The sequence below is a fragment of the Phoxinus phoxinus genome (genome assembly GCF_949152265.1).
Source record: "Phoxinus phoxinus genome assembly, chromosome: 25".
In the NCBI taxonomy this organism is placed as follows: Eukaryota; Metazoa; Chordata; class Actinopteri; order Cypriniformes; family Leuciscidae; genus Phoxinus; species Phoxinus phoxinus.
Genome location: NC_136900.1, coordinates 4,584,627 through 4,600,154, shown reverse-complemented (window position 1 = coordinate 4,600,154; position 15,528 = coordinate 4,584,627). Strand labels below are relative to the sequence as shown.

General features: G+C 40.2%; 1 protein-coding gene and 1 long non-coding RNA gene across 6 annotated transcripts in view; both read left to right on the top strand.

The window, feature by feature from the left end:
- The window catches only part of kif21a (kinesin family member 21A), a 94,896-nt gene that overhangs the window by 40,150 nt on the left and 39,218 nt on the right, over window positions 1-15,528 (top strand). For all 5 annotated transcript variants that reach the window (XM_079602984.1, XM_079602985.1, XM_079602983.1 and 2 more), the window contains exons 11-13: window positions 3,994-4,203; window positions 10,266-10,350; window positions 10,439-10,553. In XM_079602984.1, coding sequence (XP_079459110.1) covers window positions 3,994-4,203; window positions 10,266-10,350; window positions 10,439-10,553 — 410 coding nt within the window. The remainder of the gene's footprint in view (window positions 1-3,993; window positions 4,204-10,265; window positions 10,351-10,438; window positions 10,554-15,528) is intronic.
- LOC306993358 lies at window positions 11,575-12,768 on the top strand. The gene is made up of 3 exons (XR_013796438.1): window positions 11,575-11,604; window positions 12,121-12,195; window positions 12,470-12,768. It is a non-coding gene; the product is annotated as an uncharacterized lncRNA (long non-coding RNA).

Genomic DNA, 15,528 nt, shown 5'->3' with positions numbered 1-15,528 from the left:
GGGACCGGAGTCTGCGCACTAGTGAACGCGGGACCGTAGTCTGCGCACTAGTGAACGCGGGACCGGAGTCTGCGCACTAGTGAACGCGGGACCGGAGTCTGCGCACTAGTGAACGCGGGACCGGAGTCTGCGCACTAGTGAACGCGGGACCGGAGTCTGCGCACTAGTGAACGCGGGACCGGAGTCTGCGCACTAGTGAACGCGGGACCGGAGTCTGCGCACTAGTGAACGCGGGACCGGAGTCTGCGCACTAGTGAACGCGGGACCGGAGTCTGCGCACTAGTGCACGCGGGACCGGAGTCTGCGCACTAGTGCACGCGGGACCGGAGTCTGCGCACTAGTGCACGCGGGACCGGAGTCTGCGCACTAGTGAACGCGTAACCATAGTCTGCGCACTAGTGAACGCGGGACCGGAGAAAAAAGATCATAATTTTGCGTCATCAGAGGCTAAAAACTATAGCCAGTAGTAAGATCTAGTTCCGCATGTTTTCAACCCGCCCATAGAGGGTGTGATCTCACTCACAGAATGTACAAACAGTGTCAGCCATCTTTTTTTTAAGCTAAGCAGAAAGCTGAGTAGTAGGGGTGACCACACGTCTTCTTTTTCCCGGACATGTCCGGCTGGGACTGCCCGGGCTCTTCCTCCCAACAGTCAAGCAGGTCTCGCTCCTCCGGCCGCCTCCAGCTCCCCCACCATCCGCAACTGCTCCCCGCTGCACTGCGGCCCGCACAGGCAGCCACGAGCATCGGACCCGCGCACCAGACCAGACCTCGAGATTGCCCAAAATGTCCGGGATTCGGCTCCTGCTTTCCAGAGTCGCCATTCACTGCGCCTACATTATTACATTATTTGACACTGACACGTACGTGCCAGCTTTGCAGGTCATGCATTCTGCTTCACGCGGATCCCGACAGAGACGAAAACACAGGAGTTTTCTTAGCAATGCTAAAACACACATCAACCGATCACTTGTTTAGCGTTCATTTAAACACTGCATTCAGATTCACCAATCGGAATTAATTCAGTACGATTGAAACAAAAAGCGTGCATGTAAACATAATTAATGGCGACCGCAGAAACCAAAAGCCGAATCCCGGACATCCCGAAATCCGGTGCGCGAATCCGACGCTCTTAGCCGCAACACAGCGAGGAACAGCCGCGGACGATGGAGGAGCCAGAGGCGGCCGGAGCAGCAGAGGAGCGAGACCCGCCCGGCGGTCAGGAGGAAGAGCCCGGGCAAACTCGAGCTGGGGGCGGACTAACTCGTCACGGAAATTTACGATAAAACGGCGTCTTTTCTGTTTCGAGTCAACTAGTAGCCTATTTGTATACATTTTTCCGATACTGGCCTCTGTAACCTGTAGGCGTGGTCTCGTAGGGCAGTGAAGCAAGTGCATTTTGGGAGTTGTTGTCTTTCAAAAAATACATTTTCTGGCTTATCTCAGTCTAGAAGGCACCAACTTCTAAAATAATTTCACATTTCTACTACATACATGACCCAATTTAAAAAAAAACATTCATCTTTCCAGCGGTGAAGTATCCCTTTAAAAACTACCTAAAATGACAGAAAACATCTTTGGAAAAAAATGTATTTGAAGTGTAATTTGATTGTTTAGTTAATTTGACATTGGCACGAGTGACCAAAGGTTTGTCTATAGCAGCCCGAGCATGAATGTTGATTCTGGAGCTCCTGACAAACAGTTTTGGTGGAAACAGGAGGATTTCATTCTGCAGTGAGTTGGGCAGCTGTGTTTCATGTTTTTTGGAGACAATCCGGGTTACATTCCTTTCAGTCAGCTTCCTCTTGCTTCGACAGTTTCTCCCGATGGATGCGGTTTGTGGTGGTACACCAACATTACCCTGGATACTGTAGCTCTCGACACACCACAAAGACTTGCTGTCCTGGTCACAGATGAGCCAGCGAGACGCACACCAACAATTTGTCCTCTTTTGAACTATGACATGTCTCCTATTATGTTGTGTGGATTGCAAACTTTTCTGTACAGCTGTGCTATTGTCTGCCAATTGAACATTCACACTCTGCTCTTACTGATGGAAGGTGAAATCACAGGATATATATATATCGGCGGGAAACCTCCAACACTATATTGGCCAGTGTTTCAGTTTCAGCGGCCAACCTCTGTATATTGTTTTTTATATATTTAATGAAAAATTTTTAATGAGCAATATTATTCATTAATAATTAATTAATTAATTTGTTACATTTATATAGCGCTTTTTCTGGGACCTCAAAGCGCTTCACTTATGGTTGGGGGAATCTCCTCAACCACCACCAATGTGCAGCATCACCTGGATGATGCGACGGCAGTCATATTGCACCAGAACGCCCACCACACATCAGCTTACTGGTGGAGAGCAGACAGTGATAAAGCCAATCAGTGTATGGGGATGATCAGGAGGCCATGATGGACAGAGGCCACTGGGCAAATTTGGCCTGGATGCCGGGGTTACACCCCTACTCTTTTTTGGGGATTTTTAATGACCACGGAGAGCCAAGACCTTGGTTTAACGTCTCATCCGAAGGACGGCGCTCTTTGACAGTATACTGTCCCCGTCAATACACTGGGGCTTTTGGTCCCACACAGACCACAGGGTGAGCGCCCCCTGCTGGCCTCACCAACACCTCTTCCAGCAGCAACCTGGTTTTCTCAGGAGTCTCCCATCCAGGGACTAACCAGGCTCAGCCCTGCTTCGCTTCAGTGGGCAACCGGTCTTGGGCTACAGGGTGATATGGCTGCTATATTTCACCAACCAAAAAAAGCTTCACCAGATATGTTTGGTGCACACAGGGATAAAAAGTACCCCATGTCCACGGTTAAATATACTGCTGGATCCTTAATGTTGTGTGCCTATTTTTTTGTTGGAGGTCCTGGACTTCTTGTTCAGTTACATGGCATCATGTGCCGTGTTTGGATCATCAAGACAATGATCCCAAAAAACATAAAAATCAACACAAAAATGGGTCACTGAGCACAAAATGAAGCTTTATCTTTTATGTGATGAACGTTTTAAACCATTTCACCATTTTTCATTTAATTATGCTGTTTGCAATGCTTCATGGGATTGTAGTTATTTCCTTTATTAGATACACTGTCTTGTACCTTTGTCTTTTTGTCCGGTTTTCAGATATTCTTTTGCTTATGTATATAAGTCTGTAATTTTATGATTCACCTCATAGCTGGTTGTTTTGGTTCATGGCTTATAGTGCTTTAACAAAAAGCTTTTACAAATCCCTATTGTCAGGTTTTGGGGTTGAGATGAGTTTAAGACTCAATCGCTGAAAAATAGGGGTTTTATTAAGTATATAAAAAAATACAAATACAAACAAAAACTACCCCGTGGGGGAAAACAAAAGACTTGACTAGGAACACAGAACACAAGGGTGAATAAACCACGACGAACCAGCACATGACTAAAAACACAGGAGAATAAATAGGGAGAGCAAACAAAGCAGGTAATGAGGGAGGACAGGTGGGGCAAATGAATCAATAATCAGGTAACAAGGTGTGCGGGGTTAGACAGTTGACAGGAGAGCACATGGCACAAGGAAACACATGACAAGCCTGCGCTCACACTAAACATGGCAAAACACAAGCCATGTGCTTACACAAAATGAGACATAAACTCGCAGCCAATGAAAACACTCATAAGCCACGTGTTCACACAAAACATGACAACATGAAAGCACACAGCTAGTGTAAAACACAAGCTACAGAGCACAAGACAAAACAAGACATGAAACCAGGTACACAGACGAGACAAAACAGGAGTGTCAGGACTCTGTCACAAAACCAAGAAATGACTAGACAGAAGTGACAGAACCCTGACACCTATGGGAAAAAAGAATTGCTAGAAATACCATAGCAACCAACCAGAACACCATGGCAATTCCATAGCAACGTCCTGTCTAGATAAATAGAAAACTAGTTGTTCTATAAAATAAGTATTCTAAGTGTTTGTGTGTATTTCAGAGCCAAACTTCTGGAGAGCGAGGCGGTGAATGAGAACCTGAGGCGTAACCTCACGCGAGTGTCCAGCCGCCCTCAGTTTTACGGACCTCCCGGATCCTTCTCTCCCGCCCTGCTGGGGGCCGACCCGAGCCAGGAGACCACCGACATCATTGAGATCGCCAAGAAAGATCTGGAGAAACTCAAGAGGAAGGAGAAGAAGAAGAAAAAGAGGTAATAAAAGGGTGAGAGCGATCTTAGCGTGAGGTGGTATCTGGAGGGGCTGTTGCCGTGGTAACTGGCAGAAAGGGAGTGTGTTATGAATAATTGCCCCTCGACTCTAGCTGAGTGAAACAAAAACATTGTGGGATTTGTCTGGTTTCATGGTGAGCTGCATTGTTCTTCCAGCTGTGTAATTACTACGCCCGGCATTATCGTGAAGACTGTAATCAGGGTTCTTTTACCACACCTGCTAATGGCAGATAGAAATGGATGTTTTTGTTGTTGTTGTTTTTTTTTTTAGTTCCTTTCAAGACATATATATATATATATATATATATATATATATATATATATATATATATATACACAGGGCTGGGTGAATTTTCAGCAGTAGCGTGTAAAGCAGCATGTAAAGTTACTATGACTTGCCAGTGCCACTGACTTGCAGTCAGGTTGAATTTTATATACATATACATTTTTCAATTGTAGTCTTTTAAAAAGCCATTTGAAATAATAAACCAAAAAGTGCAATATATAGAAATATCTGAAACGCTTCCAATACTTATTTTCTGCAGCAGCGATTTCTTTCTCTCGCCATCTTTCCGACAGCGACACACTAACCCGCCTCCCCTCACTCACTTGTTTATCTGTTTCCGGATGAATATTGTTGGTGTTACAGGGCTTGAATTTCGCCGTGGTATTGCGCATAATTTGACTCATTCCTGCAGATTTTGTACTCGCACTCAAAGTGCAGCACATGAAACCACCCCTCAGTACAAAATTGAGTTTATTTCTGCTGCTTATTGCGCTTAAACAGTCAAATATACACTAAATAAAGTCAAAATCATTGGCTGCTGTGATTGGCTGCTGTGAGACTTCAGTGTAAACGTCCACTGCTGTGATTGGCTGCTGTGAGGCTTCAGTGTAAACGCCCACTGCTGTGATTGGCTGCTGTGAGGCTTCAGTGTAAACGCCCACTGCTGTGATTGGCTGACATCTTTGCATATGATATAAGTATTACATGTGGAATTCTCTTAAACCTTTAGCACGTTTTTACTTTTACAGCTCTCAGTCTCAAGGTTAACTAATCATGAAAATTGTTGATTATAGCATTATATTTAGATCTACGGCATTATATTTAGATGGTGGCATGAAAGGTTGCAGTGATGAGCATGTAGCGCATCACAGACATGTTGAGCGCATGAATGCAGTCATGAATGAAGCATGAATCTCATCATTCAACTCGATGTCTGCACTCTCACGAATGCTTTCATCATAACTAACAGTGCACACACGATGTAAATAAGAGATTCGTTGATTATAACGGGAGTTTTGGCGAAAGTCACTGATAAACTTCCACTGTTTGATTGACAGCTACAGCGATTGCAAAGGGAGCGTTCTTTGATCGCTTTCTATATAATTTAATCACAGTTTAAATAACAGATTATTTTCATGCTACTCAGAGAAACAATGTGAAGTTGACCGTTTAGTCACTGGTTTGATTTACTGACACATGGACCAAGAACATCTGACTGTAAATTAATCAGAAATCACTGGTCACAGATCAGGCATTAGAATTAACTCTGTTATTTACATGTTGTGGCATTACTGTCGTATCTTATACTACATATCTTACAGTAAAAGTCTGTTTGCAAAGCCTGCGCCGAAATTGCGACTGATTTACCAACGAACTCACAGTGAAATGTACCGAACAAACAAGTAATGCTCAACTGAGACATTCACATTTTAGAAAATAAATATCCACATTCCTAGCATTAGGATCCTTTGGACGGTGATGTTATTTGTAGTCCAGAGATCCTGCATCTTCTCTCCTCGTCATCTCACTAACGCACCAGTGGGCGGGGCCAAAGTTGCAATGATGAAGTCCTTCTTCTACAGAGGCGGTCTTAGGCATATGTCTACATAGTAAAGGCTCGATGTCTCGTCCGCGCTGCTGGCCAATGGAGGTCGACGTCCGCATCTGGCGGCCATCTTGTCACAGTCAGCTCGCTCACTCGTAACATTGTGTTTTAACGGTGCATGTACTTTTTAAATAACCATAACTTGCTCAATTTTCTACCGATTTTCAAACGGGTTGGTTTGTTATAAACGTCAGAGATGTAGTTATGACACTGCATACTTATGAATAATTATAATGTTATATATTTCAACATGTACAAGCATCCAGAATTATAGCCACGTTAATAACATTTGTAAGAAACCAAACCGTCCGTAAATCCGTCAAGATTTCAGCGAGATAAGAGGATTTGTGTTCGTGCAGATCACTCGCCTTACATCAGGCACCACAGAGCTCGCCAGAAAGCTTGCCTGTGACAAGATGGCCGCCGGTGATGACGTTAGAGACTCCGCCGTAAGACATCTAGCCTTTATTATGTATATCTATGGTCTTAGGCACATGCCACAACGAGTCGCTCTCTGGGCTTGGTTACAATAAAAGCTGTTTTTGGACTAACAAAGAAGTTTTCAGTTCTGAAACTTACAGGATATTCTAATGGTATAAAGACCTCTTATATGTCAAAAGCTCAAGGAATATTCGATTTCTCAATGTATGACCCCTTAAGGCGAGACACTACAGGTGAATAGGGTACAATTTTAAAATAATAGATATCACCATGAAACTTCCTCAGTTGATTACTTACACAAGTTCATAAAAAAAATGTATAACAAGTTTTTGAAATGTGTATGTTAAATTATGTAAATTAGACATTATCTCATTAAATATGCACAATTTTGCATATATTTTCGGTAGATAGATCTGAACATATGATAAAGCCAGGTGCAAAATTATTTTTTCATTTTGATTACACACAAGATGAAAAAAGATGTTCAGAGGGATTTCAGGATATATGCTTTCATTACCTAGGAAATCAAAATATACTGTCCATAGCCTTAAAAAATCGATTAAAATGTCACATAAATCAGGCCAGGAATGATTTATTAACAAATCCCTCTGAACATATCTTCAGAATACTGCTAGGTGTATAACTGGAGAGTTTGGTGTACATCGGTGCTACATCGGCTGAGATGTTTATACTGGAGAATGACAAAAAACTCAATTTGAGAAAAAGGCATTTAAAGATTTGTAATGTAAAAAATCATACTTTTTTAGTGGAAACAACTATTTACAGACACAATATCTCATCAAATCATTAGCAACAACAATACAAACCACCTAAATCACATCAAAACTTATAAACACAGCATTTATGGCCTTCAACTGAGCAGTAAAACAGTAAAAAACACACATCTAAATGTCAGAGCGCGTCACGTGATGCATCTGAACCAATCACGGTGTCAGAAATTGACATCAGCCAATGAGATTTCGCTTTTAGAGTTAAATGCCTATTATACTTTCACGATTGGTTGCTGATTAAAAGGAAATGACCATATTTGGATCCGACAGCATTGTACAGGAGAGAGAGAGAGCTTTCCAGCGGTGTGTGAGATTAAAGAAAGCAGAGAGAGATCGCGGAGCAGCGCGTTGATTTATAACGCCAACTTTTGTTGAATTTCGGAGAAGTCTACAGACGCAAATAGACAAAGTGCAGTAAAATAAAGACCTAAATGTGTATTTGACTTTTTTTTCACCACAAGTCTGAAAGAAGACATGTTATTGAAGACAAATAGCCCAAAATCTCAAAATTGACCAGTGGAAAAAAAACGATGTTTTTGCCTGTCGTGTCTCGCCTTAAGTGACAGCAGCCTAATATACCTGCTGTCAAATTATGAGATAATATTACAAATATTTGTGACTAGTATAAAACATAATTGAGGCTAGTAACTTTAGAAAAACACTAGCCACAGTGACTGTTGAGCAAAAAAGGTCAAGCAGATAAATATAATATATATATGCAATTTCAAATAAATGCTGTTCAAAGGTTTACAGAAGACTTAACTTAAAACTAGGGGGGAGGGGGAACCAAATAAACAGAGAGATATTATATCCGCCATGATATCCTAGATATAGTGCGTTCTTATCCACAATGAACGTTTGCATGTATCCAACGTCTTTACTAATGTCTGTACCGTACCCTCCCTATCTGTCTCTCTCTATGCTCCCCGTTTCTTCTCTTTAACCCTTCACCTCTGACCTCTGACCGCTGAAGACTCCAGCAGCTGCTGGGTGACAAGAGAGAGGAGGATGAGGAGGAAGAGGTGGAGGAAGACAGGTTTGTCCCTGTGTCTCTCGTTCCCCTCTATAATTAACCACAACCCCCTGTGTTTCGTCTCTGCTTGCAACCTTTCAATTCTGATTGTCTTTCAGGACGGTAGTTTCCAGTCTTGGAGAACAGCCCAGAAAATGTTTACACTTCATTCATGTGCTTTAAAGTGAATTTGGGTAAAAAAATTAATAATTCAAAGTAATGAGTTAATCTCACGAAACCTGTTAAGAGCATGTCCAGGTGACATTTCAACATTTCCATGACGATTCTTCATTCTTTCACCATAAACACTGAGAAATAAAAAATAAAAATAAAAAGTTCCACTTTCTGTCTAAACCTTACAACAGGCATTTTGCTGCGATTGACTGTTACTTTATTATTATTTTTATAGTATAGTTTTTATTACTAAGTAGCTTTTATTTATTTTAAGGTTTGGTTTTAATTTAATTTTTAGTAATTTTGCTTTGATATGCTTTTGACATTTTTTGTTTTGTTTGTTTTTAATATTTCTGTTAAGATTTTATTTATTTTATATTAAAGGTGCTGTATGTAATATTTGACTGTACTAAAGCATAAAAATACCATAAAAAATTCTCCAATATTTGTAAATTGGACTGCAGTACCAAATTCAACCTCTAGCTGTCAATATTACGTACTGCACCTTTAAGTTTTAGTCATTTTAGAACTTCAATTTAAAGGGTTAGTTCACACAAAAATGAAAATACTGTCATTATTTACTCACCATCATGTCGTTCCAAACCCATACGAATCTTCGGAATACAAATTATGTATTTGCATGTTCGCTTGAAAACCAATGAGGTTCATTCTCGTGTTACTCCGCACGTTTGAGCTTCTGCAAGAACCAATGAGGTTCATTTATGGTTGAGCTGCTGTTTATGTTCTCTGATCAATGTTTATATGTGAATAAAAGCCTAAATCAAATCTGGTCATCATATAAAGCGATTGAGTCTCTTAAAAAAAAATCATATAGATTAATTTTACGATCTTTTTATGAACTTTTTGAAGCGTCAAAGTGGTTGTTGCGTAGGCTGTCAGTGGAGAGTACAATACTTGCTCAGATTTTTTTAAATATATCTTCATTTGTGTGCCGAAGATGAACGAAAGTCTTAATGGGTTTGGAACAACATGAAGGCGAATAATTAATGACAGTTTTTTTTAAAGTAACCCTTTAAGGGAAGCTCACACTACACAACCTTTGTCTGGATTTTGCGGTCACAGACATATTTCCAAACGTGTTTGATGTTATCGCCACATGATCGTGTAGTGTGTGCACTGCAATGACACGGTGGAACTAATCCAGCCAATCACAGTGCAGACGGTATAAACGGAAAAATCTCATAATCACATGCGTGAATTTCTCTCGTGCATTTACTGTATATGAGAAAACAGCGACTCAGATCTACTGTCCTGTAGTGTGAAGTTGCCCTTAAGTTTTCATTTAATATCTTTATCATATTTGCGCTTTATGTCAATAACCAAAAGGGCTTTTTAATAGTTTTCACTAATAGTTCACAGTGTTGTTCATCAGGACGTGTCATTTCCGAGGAAGTGTTGAAATGTGAATGTGGACGGGCATATGCAAATTAGCTCATGCTCTCAGTGTGACATCACACCATTAATATTTCTGAATCAGATGTTTTAATATTCTGGGTGAACTAGAGAGGAAGTTATGAATTGCCAATGCTTTCATAATATACCAACCATTTAACTTTTCTGTTGCATCATGTCCATCATAATACCATGTTTTCTTTCCTCCCCCCCTAATTGTCCGTCTTCTGTTTTGTTTCAGAGAATCTATGCTGCATATTTTGAAAAAAGGTGTTTTTACAAAATAGATTTTTAATTTCTAGTTTTGATTTCCCCCCGCAGTGCCAACAAAGATGAAACGCTTGACGGCGAACAGAAGATTAGCGAGAGAGAGCAGTTAGAATCGACCAATCAGGAGCCGGAGATGGTATGATTGACAGTCCTCTTGCCCTATCAGAACATGTGTTAAGGCTGAGCTCTTCACTCAGTCTTTGATATGAAATTGTGTCCCATAGGAGGCCAGTGACCGTGAGGAGGGGGATGGAGAGGAAGATGAGGAGGAAGTTGAGGAAGAGGAAATGGATGCTGAGGAAAGCTCTGATGAGTCTGACTCTGAACTGGATGAGAAGGGTACAGATGTTTACTGTAAAACTATTCAACACATGTTTTAAAACAGCCTTACTGTGCGTTCACACCGGATGCGAATAGCGCGTCAAATTCGCACCTGCCGCGTCTAGTTTGACGCTTGAACATTTTGAATGCATTTGCGCGTCCAAAGCTATGGAAGCTTATGAGTAGCAATATTCAATTTGATATGTAATATGCAAAATGACAATTCAATATGTAAAATGGCAATGCATTTCTGTAATTACATTTACATTTTCCCATACATTTGTGCAACGTTTGGTGCAAAATGAAAATGAAAATGCAATTATATAATTTACATTTGCCATTTCATACACTAGGTTTAATATGTAAATTGAATACATATTTTAACGCTTTATAAGTTGCAAAATGAAAATGAAAATGTATTACAGAAATGATTAGATATGTGTAACATGTTCAAGCAACAACTGTTGCAAAATGATCATTCAAATGTTATTTTTCTCAATTGCATTTACACTCACAGTCAAGACACTTACGATTGCATTTTCATTCAATGTCCCGCAATGTATGTAGCAAAATTCAATGTGCACATTGAAAATGCATTCCGAGCAGATCACGTCTGTCTCCGCCCCCTCCCGCCATGTCAATCACTGCGTGAAGGCGGGGCACGGGCACGGCAACAGGTAAACATAACGGCTGCATTCCAAACCGCATACTTCCCTACTATTTAGTATGGGAAAAAGAGTAGGCGAGCGAAAAAGTATGTATGAATCCAAAAGAGTAGGCGAGAATTACCTGGGTGACGTACTAATTATCGCGAGATTCGGACTTAAGTGCGTTCCAATATGCCTACTTTCCTACTATATAGTAGGCGAAAACAGTACGTGAAGGAAGCAGTACGTTCCAAACATCAGTATTCATAAAAGAGTAGGCGAGAAGTTCCCGGATGGCTTACTGCTTCCAGCCAGATTTTTGAGTGCTCCACCGATGGGTACTCTTCTATCCCAGGAGGCCACGCGAGGGGATACGTCATTATCAAACATCACGGAGATCAGCGACGCGCGGGGTTTCAAATGTGAGTAAACACGGTTCCTTGTGTTAAAATTGCATGTGTTAAACTACTATAGAGTAAACGTTTTAACTGTTGAAGGTGTAAAGGAGTTAGACAGTATAGTATGATTGTGATTTGGCTGTAAAAACACGTTTTATTATGTATAACGTTAGCTCTAGCTGACAGGAGCTCCAGTAAGGTCACGTAAGTTCCGTCTCTAACGTGGATTTACATAAACCATAAACATCTTAAAGACGCTTATTTTAAATGTCTATTTACATCTGACAGGAACATCTTTTATAAGTATTGCAGAAGAGCACATCACAACATGAAATACATCTGAGTGATATGTGTGCTATTATGTAGAACATATCTATAAAGTAACTAAACATAAGTTATCTATTTTATTTGTCCATTAGTACTGTTGATAAATTGAGGAACATGTATGTTGGATAAAAAGTTAAAACAACCTCAACATGTAAATGTAGTGTTGAGCTCATAAATCACAGAGGTTATGGGAGTCTTGTCTGGATGTTACAGGGACAGAAGAACAGATGTGGGTTTATCCGGTGGAGAGAGGCTCATGAAGCTGAATGCTGTCATCAAAGGCTTTGAGTGAGTATACTACAGAAATTAATAATAATTTAAATATTAAGTTGTAGTTTATTTTAATTATTGTAATTTCAAACAGAGCTATTACAGCACCTTTCTGATTCTTGATTTCTGTGCATTTGCTGCACAGCTGTTGTGGTGGAGCAGGACCTGCAAGGAAAGATGATGGCGGCATTTGTGGAAAAAAAGCGTTCTTGTCTGCTAAATAATACTGAAATCAAATGACATTGTGCTGTTAAAACTACTGCTTTTGTGTTATGTTTGTGCATTTTTGTAGGATCTGAAATGTCAGCAGACTGGTGTGAGCTCTGAAGATGAGGAGCACAGAGCTGAATCCTGGAGATCGTGCCATGGACGAGACACTCCACCGGCCCTTATTGCCTCAGATTGTGAAGCACAACACATCACGCAACAACCTCCGGCACTCCGGCACGGCTCACCTCTGGCGGTCCGCTGGTTCATCAGAATAAAGCCGCAGAATGGGAACCGCTGTGTTGAGATGGCAGTAGATGTGGTTCAGTGCCTGTAGCCTATATACATGATTGTAGTTTGAATAAAGCTTTGTTTCATGTGTTGACTTGCATTTGTTTATTGTGTGATGGTGACTTTCATTCATTCATTTACTCCTTTATTAATATTTATCATTGTTGTCAGTAAATCAAATATCATTATTTAATTAATTGTTTGAATGAAAATGTAGATATGTTCACAATATACACATCTAGAGTGTATTCATGCATAGCTATGTCATATGACATACATTACATTTTGTTTGTTTTATTGATTTTTTTCAGTAAAAAGTAATATAATTAAGTATCGGTCAGTATTTGTCACGGTAAGCCACTTTTGCTTGTGGATGAAAATGTTTGGATATAAAATAAAGAAATTAACAACATATTCAAGAGATGACAATTTTGGGATTTCGTAATAAAAATAAATAATATCGTTAAGGATAAAACGGTGGGTCACATAAGTAGGGTTAAATATAAGAACTTAAATCAACCCTAAATGTATTCTCAAAATAAATGGGCAGCAGTTTCTTTAAAAAGACCATAAAATGAGCAAGTTTAATCAATATCAAGATATTTACAGATAGATGAATTAAACGTGTCGTTCAAATCTTTTAAGTTGTTGCATTTGTGATAACGCGTCGTAGGTCACATGATAACATCAACATGGCAGATGTCCGGTTCGCATTCATACTTAACGAGATTTGGCTATAAAGTACCTACTCTTTTAGCGCTCGTTAAGTAAGTACTTATTGAAATTAAGTACCTACTCATTGAGTATGCGGTTTGGAATGCAGCCAACGTGCTTTTTGAGATGTTGGAAACATGGCGGCGGCAGAGATAATACGGGCGTTAAATACACTAGCAGATGAAGTGGAGCGTGAACAGAGAAACGGTAGTATTTCCTGATAAGGCAGACAATTCTCCCAGACGTTCCAACAACGTATTTGTTCTATCACCTACATACGCGTAACAATCTTCGGAAATACTACCGTTTCTCTGTTCACGCTCCACTTCATCTGCTAGTGTATTTAACGCCCGTACTATCTCTGCCGCCGCCATGTTTCCAACATCTCAAAAAGCACGTTATGTTTACCTGTTGCCGTGCCCGTGCCCCGCCTTCACGCAGTGATTGACATGGCGGGAGGGGGCGGAGACAGACGTGATCTGCTCGGAATGCATTTTCAATGTGCACATTGAATTTTGCTACATACATTGCGGGACATTGAATGAAAATGCAATCGTAAGTGTCTTGACTGTGAGTGTAAATGCAATTGAGAAAAATAACATTTGAATGATCATTTTGCAACAGTTGTTGCTTGAACATGTTACACATATCTAATCATTTCTGTAATACATTTTCATTTTGCAACTTATAAAGCGTTAAAATATGTATTCAATTTACATATTAAACCTAGTGTATGAAATGGCAAATGTAAATTATATAATTGCATTTTCATTTTCATTTTGCACCAAACGTTGCACAAATGTATGGGAAAATGTAAATGTAATTACAGAAATGCATTGCCATTTTACATATTGAATTGTCATTTTGCATATTACATATCAAATTGAATATTGCTACTCATAAGCTTCCATACAAAGCGAAGTACACGTGCGTAAAAAGCAAGCGTTTGGAGCGAAATTGACGCTTCTTCTGGGAGAGGCAAGTGCTAGGCGGGAAATTTAAAAATACTACTGTTATTGTGTCACGAAATGTAGTTTTAAGAGTTGTTCAGTCGAGAATATAATTGTTTAAAGCTCAAATCAGTGGTTTGTTTATAAAGATAGCGCCTATTTGATCTGACGTTTCAGAGTTTTGAGATCCAGGCGATCACCGCCCAGACAGCAAAATGTATTTGGGCCAGATTTGGCCCAGGTCTTCATTAGCATTTGGCGCAGATCCGCTAAACGGACCTGGGCCGGGCTCATTCTTTCCAACGGCCCAATACCGGAACAGGTTGGAATTACGGATCAGAGACAGATCTGGGCCAGCACTGGCCCAGTACAGTTATTAATGCCATGAGGTGTGGTGCGGATCTGGCCCAGATCCGCGAGTCATATTTCACATCTGGGGCTCATCTGGCCCTGGTCTGTGATTCACTTAGGCTATCAGACAATTAAGGCTCAAAAACCACACAATTTGTAATTTTCAAAATAGTTTTTTATTTAAAAAAGGCAAAAGAGAACACAGCATGAACAACCATCAGTAGACGTGAATCCAGATGCACAAAAACAAACAAACAATACATACCAATACAATCAAGTGAGAAAAAAAATAATATGGTTAAAGATCAATGTTAACCAAGTAAAACCTAATGTGAACACTGCACATATTTACTGCTCATTAGTTGGGTGCCACCCCGGCAGTCACAAGCCAGATTAAACCATCTGATTGATTTAACAGCATCTCCATCTCCGTCTCCGTGTCGGTGGCTTTGTCAGACATGCGATTCTTCCTCACTGCTCCTGTAAAACGTACAAAAAGCACACAAAGCAAAGAAACAAAGAGTAAATATTAGATTTAATATTCAAAGATTACATTACTTTATTACATGACATAAAATGCTTCCACACATAAATAATAATAAATGTGATTATGTGACTAAAATGAATGAGAGAGTGGTGATATAGCCTAGGTAAAGACTAAGTGAGAGGCATACTTACGAGCCATTATGGCCTTGGTTGCCATCTCACAGAATTTTTTTTTTTTTTTTTTTAATTGTCCTTTATTGATTTGGCTATAGGCTACTGTCGGCAAAAATCCAGCAATCAGGCGCTGTTTGACAGTGTGTCATGATCAGTGACAGTGATCACCGATTCAAAC